At 33.3% G+C, this 6,706-nt stretch overlaps 1 protein-coding gene across 2 annotated transcripts; it reads right to left on the reverse strand.

Annotated features, from left to right (window-relative positions):
- Positions 1 to 981: 981 nt before the first annotated feature.
- On the reverse strand, positions 982 to 6,615 carry LOC104911445 (MAM and LDL-receptor class A domain-containing protein 1-like). 2 transcript variants are annotated; one of them, XM_010712646.3, is made up of 4 exons: positions 6,451 to 6,615; positions 4,830 to 5,077; positions 2,334 to 2,523; positions 982 to 1,097 (listed from the first exon to the last, which is right to left on the reverse strand). In XM_010712646.3, exons 1-4 carry the CDS (start codon positions 6,482 to 6,484, stop codon positions 997 to 999), a joined length of 573 nt encoding a protein of 190 aa, XP_010710948.1. In that variant the 5' UTR covers positions 6,485 to 6,615; the 3' UTR covers positions 982 to 996. The 2 variants fall into 2 exon arrangements, with proteins under 2 accessions (XP_010710948.1, XP_010710947.1); XM_010712645.3 differs by having other exon boundaries at positions 2,334 to 2,631; positions 6,451 to 6,590.
- Between the last annotated feature and the right edge of the window lie 91 nt (positions 6,616 to 6,706).

The raw sequence follows: 6,706 nt of genomic DNA on the forward strand, positions 1-6,706 counted from the left end.
CCCTGCCTGTGGCAGGGGGTTGGAGATTCATGATCCTTGAGGTCCCTTCCAACCTGGGCCAATTCTGTGATTCTGTGACTGGCAGTGAAATTTATTGTTAAGTGACAGAGAATACCGCCATCCAATTTCACTGAGGTGAAAATCCTCTGTCACTACCACTACTAAGAAGTGACCACAAAGGATGTATGTTTGCAAAACATAGTCTTCTAAACGGAAATATTAGAAACATTAGGAGGATGCATCATGTGCCTCTTTTGGATGTTCCTCCACATCTCATTGATAGTGTTGAAGGCAGGATATAAGTCAAAGTTGAACTTAATTATGATCCACAATGTCTATTCCTATGTTCTTAAAGATAATGTAGATAATCTTTTATTAAGTTGTTGAAAACAAGATACATGTTCTCTACAAAACTGAAGCAGTCACTAGTTCTCCCTGTTCATTGCAGGGTAGTCGGACTACATGACCTTTTAAAGGTCCCTTCCAATTCAAATGACTCTAAGAAATTTTAGCAATGGATATAAGCATTTCAAATGTGCCAATATCCTTGTCTCTGCATACAAGCAGAGAAGTCTAGAAGTCCAAATTTTTGCAGTTGATCAACACAATAATTTGAACTGGCTTATTTATATAGTTAGATCACAGATCTACCCTGTTTACACATCCCTTATTTGGCCACTCAGAACATTTCTGTTCTGGAGGGAGGAGTACATTTCACATTTTGATTTCTAAGTCCACATTTCAAGCAACGATCCAAACAGATAACACTGTTAAATAGTGCCTGCAAGTTAGAAGCCTCAGGGATGAATGTAGGTTTTTTTGGTCCAGGACAAGCAAAAATTGCTGATATAGAAATGATGGGATACTACAAGGATGAATTTAAACCATTATCTTAAACTGGTGAATCTACAAAGTTCACAAAATATATTTGAATTACAACAAGAAATTGTCTCTCTTTTTTTTCCTGAGATTTTAGTAGCTTTTTTATTATATACATCATGAAAGGGTTTTGGAACATACTTTACAATCAAAATCAGAACTTTTAGAGTTTCCAGTGTTGCCACAGGGAGTTGCATCTACCATTAAGTAGATAGAGTCTGAAAACATAAAAAAAATAAGGAATAAGAAATCTCAGATAGTGTTCCTCTTGGGGTAATCTTTATATAAAGCTGAACTTTGAAATACAAATCTCATTTGCAATAAATATCCATGACTGTTTTTGACAGAAGTAGGGAGCCAGTAGCATGCACTGTAAAGACCTGGAAATTTCTCAAGGTATCTCAGGAAACCATTACCCATGTCTTTCCAGCTTATCTTACAGACAATGCACAGTGTAGTGGGGTTTTTTAGGTTTTATATAGTCTCATCAGTGTTATATCCCGGTGCATTAAGCAGTGCTTAATGATATCCTAAAGGGGAAGACTGCTCATTAGTGGCAGTAACAAAGTAAAGCAGCTCACATAAATTAACAATCCATTCTCCCAGTACTCCTTGACTTCAGGAAATATTAATTTTGTTTTATTCATCAGAGAGAAGAGATATAAAATGGCTTAGCACAGCCATTCAAGGAGCAGGCCCAGGAACAAAATCTATCTCCTAAATTCTTTCTTGGGAGTTTAAATTTCAGCAGCTTTGGTGATAGATGTGGAAGGAGGCCTGCTCTATCAGAAAGAGCTTCTTTGCCTTTCACATCCAAGCAAATATTGTGAATGAACAGGATCAGTGCTTTTAGAAGCAGTGCTTACCTTAGAGACAGAGCAATCTGTCCTCATCAGAACACTATAATTTTGGTAGCATTTTTTCTGAGTCTTATTTCCTTTGTGCAATAAGTGAGGATGATGTTAATAATGGTGTTAATGTTGATATCATAGTACAAGGGAACAAGATGAGTATGGTGCCTGAACAGTAGCTCTCACAGTAGGGATTCCCATTAGTTAAAAAACATTAGAGCCATCCCTGTGTACTTCTTGTTTACCTTAATACAGTGTATTTGTACTGGGCTCTGTCCTGCTCTCAGTTGTTTTACAATAACTATCCTTTACAAGTAAATATTGATAAATAAATCCCACTGAATTGAACAGGATATTGTCTAAGCATACATGGCAGAACATAGGCCTTAGAGTTTCACAAGTATTGACTTACTACCTCAAAAGTCACATTATAAAAATAATTTTATCAACATTTCAAAACGCTGCTTAAAAACATGCTGAATTTTAACACATTAGTAAAATATCCATTCTATTTCTATTTTGAAGGAGAGACAAAGAAATGAAAACACCACTGCCACATATTCCTTCAGGACTTAGAGAATTTTACCTTTAGCAAGAACATACCTGTTGGAGGCAGTGTTGTGGATTCTGCTGGTATAAACTCCTGGGATGGTAAACACTCCCGAGATAATGTGATGTCATCAAGTGCTACGCCACCTTTGAGATCTGTTCCAACTATCCCTTCAAATATGACTTGGAAATCTTCTTTTCCATCTCCAACCAGGTTCAGTGCCTTGCTTTGCCAGAAATTTCCCTGGTTTCCAGTAAGAATAAGGAGGATTTTTTCATGTTTTGACATAGTCATCTGGTAGACAATCAATGATCCAACGTGAACTCCATACATATGGTAATAGAAAAATATCTGTAAGTAAGAGCAGTAGACTCTAATATGCAGTAGGTGAATTCAGAGATATTCTGCTACCGAGTTTATCCTAATTTTTAAATGGAGTCATGTTAGCTGCTCTTTGATTTAATTTTTCAAACAGAATTTAATATATGCACACAAAAATGACTTTTTGAACTTTTTGAACTATTCCAGAAACCAAACTTGGAAGCCAGCATTACAGTACTGTGACAGTTGACACTGCATCTCTTTTGAAAAATTTTGCATGTGAATGTAAAGGAAAAATACTTGGTAAGAAAAAAGAAGAAGAAGAAAGAAAAGCACAGACGTCTGGAGCATTTTTTAAAACAGGAAGAAGAAACTTTTTCTGAGCAGTTTTCTGTTGTTAAAAGTCTTTGTGATAGACTATAGCTTATAATTAGAATATTATATAATCTACTATGAAAGAAAAAAGGGCAGCAGAAATACAAAATAATAGATAAAAAAACAAAGGATCGTAGGGTTAGAAAACAGTTTTGAGTAAAAATGGGAAAAGAAATTACAAAATACTAAGGTAAAAAAGTAATATAGAACATATAAAATAAAAACACTGAAAAAATAAGCACCATTAACTATTCTCTGTTATTTTCAATTCAAGAGCAAAGGATTGCTTGTATTGCATTGGATTAAAACTTAATCTAATTCAATATTGCTTCTGACAAATATAGAATATTTGCAAGAATTATATATGACCCCAAAAGAAGGCAATTCACATTATATTATGCAAGAACTTACCTACAAATTTTTTCCTAGTCTAATGCATAGTACAAGCCCCAAAGAGTGAAAAATCTATCCTTATAAAAAATAATAGCAAATATTATGATACCTCTGTAAACATTAAGTCAGATTCTTTTGCCTTTATGTGTGAAGAGCAAAATAACTAGCAAAATAGTAGCAGGAATGTTGCTTTTAACCACAGTAGTTTCAAAATACATTGCCCTAGATTCTAGTGCAGCAGAACACTTGGATCACTGTTTCCACTTACTTTCAACTACAGTAATTGACAGAAAGGAGTAAGACAGATTAATTCTTCAATCTTAAGTCAAATTGTTAAGTTGTTTTTTGTTAATATCTCCCTTTTCCCTTACATAATTTTGATGGGCATTATTTATTTTTTTTTTTAACTGATTGCTACAGTGCAGTTCTTTAATGCTGGAAATCTATACCCCAGTTTACTCCAAAAATATAGTCCATTCCTGCCCTGCTAGTTTTCTAATGCTTTTCTAAATTTTTAAGGAGGTAATTTTCTAAAAACTAGAACTTCTATATTTCCTCCTGGAGCAATTCCATTTATGCAGAATAATCTCCACTTAATAGCATAGAGATATTTTGTCATCTATATTTTTAATTGCTATTGTAAAATTATTGTTGTTATTTTGAAATTAAATGTAATAATTGCCAATTTAATCTTTCATTTTGCACTCAACACTGATGTTAGAAATTCAGATACATCTTATTTTCACCTTGACACTTAAAGACTAGGAAAAATTGAAAGCAATAGATGCATGCGCAGAGAAAGAACAGCAATTCAAAACACCTACAAAGTTATGCTTTCTGCAAAATTCACTATATTTTCAATATATGGCAGCTTGTAAGAGATGTGTTCTGCTAGCTGTCTTATGAAACAGAAAGATATAGTTTTAGCAAAGACTATAAACTAGAAAAACTTTTAATTCTGGTTTGCTAAGAAATTATCAAGTTCAAATCACAACATGCAGTAATGCTTTGTAAAATAAAAGCTTTTCTTTTTCTTTTTTTTCCAGACGAGAAAACCATCTGTCACACAGTATATTTTTTGTAGCTATATATATTTTTTTAAGCAAATTGTTATTGTATTTATACATATTTTCTTAATGAAAGCACAATCCTTTACATAGCTGTAGGATACACAGGGCTGATGCTGCATAATGCATATAAATTACAAATTTCTTTCATTGTTTACTTCATTTAAGTCTCCTCCTACTTACCTACAGAAATCATTCTTTTCCCAAAACTAGCAAAAAGATTCACATTTTCCGATGATTCCAAAGTGGAAATAAGATCAGGTTGTGATTCTTTCACAACATGCTTGTTTTTATTTAGAAGTATCTCAGTAATTTTGTTTATCTTAGGAGTACTATATTTGTGCAATCTAGAAATCAAATTCTGACTCCTGCTAGTATTACATCCCCACATACCTTGCACTTTTTATTCATCCTGCTTAACACAGGGCTAGAAATCCTAGCTTTTTGTCCCGGCAGCTGAAAAAAAGAACTCTTTATAAAAATGTAATGGCCAGACACTTCTTGCAGTGTATGATCAGCAGCTGGTCCCGTACCCAGTTTAGTACTACTGCTAGTTCTGAGGTGCCAGTCAAAATCACCATTTTCTTCTTGCTTCCAATCACAAAAATCAAACTCAAAATCACAGCGCCCAATAGAAGCACCTGAAAGATATTTGCAAACACATGAACTTTTTTTTTTTTTGCAGAAAGTTAATACACTTCTATCTTGTACACAATTATCTGCCAAGAAAAAATAAAAATAAAAATAAATAGAAAGAAAGCAAATAGCATTCATGAATCTTACTAAGCAGAGCATTTTTTAGTGTTCTAGGATTTAATTATGGTATAGGATAAAACAGAATATATGTGAAATAAATGATCATGCTCTTACTAGTATAATCAACAGTGTTATAGGTATAAAAATAACTAAATATAGCCGTCTAAGTCTAGAGTTTCACATGCAGAAGCACTATAGAGACACATCCTTCATAGAGACCATACAGGTAAAATGTAACTGTAGGAATGTTAGCTTTGAGCTGAAACAAACCTCTAGCTAGTTTAGTTTAACATGTTTCCAAAATAATTCACACACATAAAAAAAAGTCATAATTTTGATTGATTTTTATATGCCACATGCAGGCTCTTTACTAGTTTTCCAATTTTGAATGTCAAAACAGACAGTATGGTTATAGTCAGTTGCCCACACAAATTAAGGTTAAGTCAGTACACCACTCTTATCTACATATATGTTTTCCTCTATATATCTATAACTTTATTATAATGGTTACACCAATCAAACCTAAACTTGTGGAAAGATGCTGGTACTTTGCCAGAACTTTCAAAAGACTTTTGACTGTGCCCTGAATATTGTTATTATTATTGCTGGAAAGTAAAGAGCTTTGAAGATAAATTGAGGAACTGAATGGATCATCTGATCTGACAGTGTAAGGAATGACAAAAGCTTTCTCCTAAAATGTAAACAGAACCTGAACTTCTTCTAAAGTTCAGCCATTTTAAAGTAGCTTATTATTATTATTATTTTTTAAACTGGAATCTTGTCAGAAGTCTCAGTAATGAAGCTGATGAGTTAACATTCATTAAGTCTATACATGTATCTAAACAGCTCTCTTAAATTTAAAGCTGAATTCAGGTGGAAGATTTTCTTTGTAGAGGCCATGAATGAGGAATCAAACATCTTCTTAAAACTATGAACTATTAAGCAAAAAAGTAACTTTTTATATTTTTATAATAATTTGTTACTTTTCATCTTTTTCTACAAGCAAAACTCATTCTTAAATGGTAATGCTTATAAAAAAACCCTTTATGTGCTAAATACAATTACAATTTACGAAGAAACAGGTCATCATTTAACTGAAACTGCCCTCGTCTTTGGCCATATGACCATATTGCTATGTAATATTTCAGGATCTTAGCTAAAAAATTCCTTTAATTAGTTGCATAAGTTATGACTCTTTGTGCACATAACAAACATCTGCAGTAGTAATCCATGGAGGCTACTGCTAAAATTTACATACTTCGGAGAAGTCTAGAAGGTGCACAGTTGGTCATGTTTTGTAAATGCAGTTGACAGGCACAGCTGTATATTGTTTCCTCCACATTCACTTTGCCCAATTGATGGATTTACCAGTCTTCTTAGTTTGAAGTTTTCAAGCTGTTGCTCAACAATAACACAGCTCTTCTGTGATGTTTGCAAGGAATGAAAAAACATCACAAAGATCAGAAATCTGAGACACACTATTGTGAAAAAAAAAAAAAACTGTGAAGAAATAA

Source organism: Meleagris gallopavo, chromosome 6, assembly GCF_000146605.3.
Source record: "Meleagris gallopavo isolate NT-WF06-2002-E0010 breed Aviagen turkey brand Nicholas breeding stock chromosome 6, Turkey_5.1, whole genome shotgun sequence".
Lineage (NCBI taxonomy): Eukaryota > Metazoa > Chordata > Aves > Galliformes > Phasianidae > Meleagris > Meleagris gallopavo.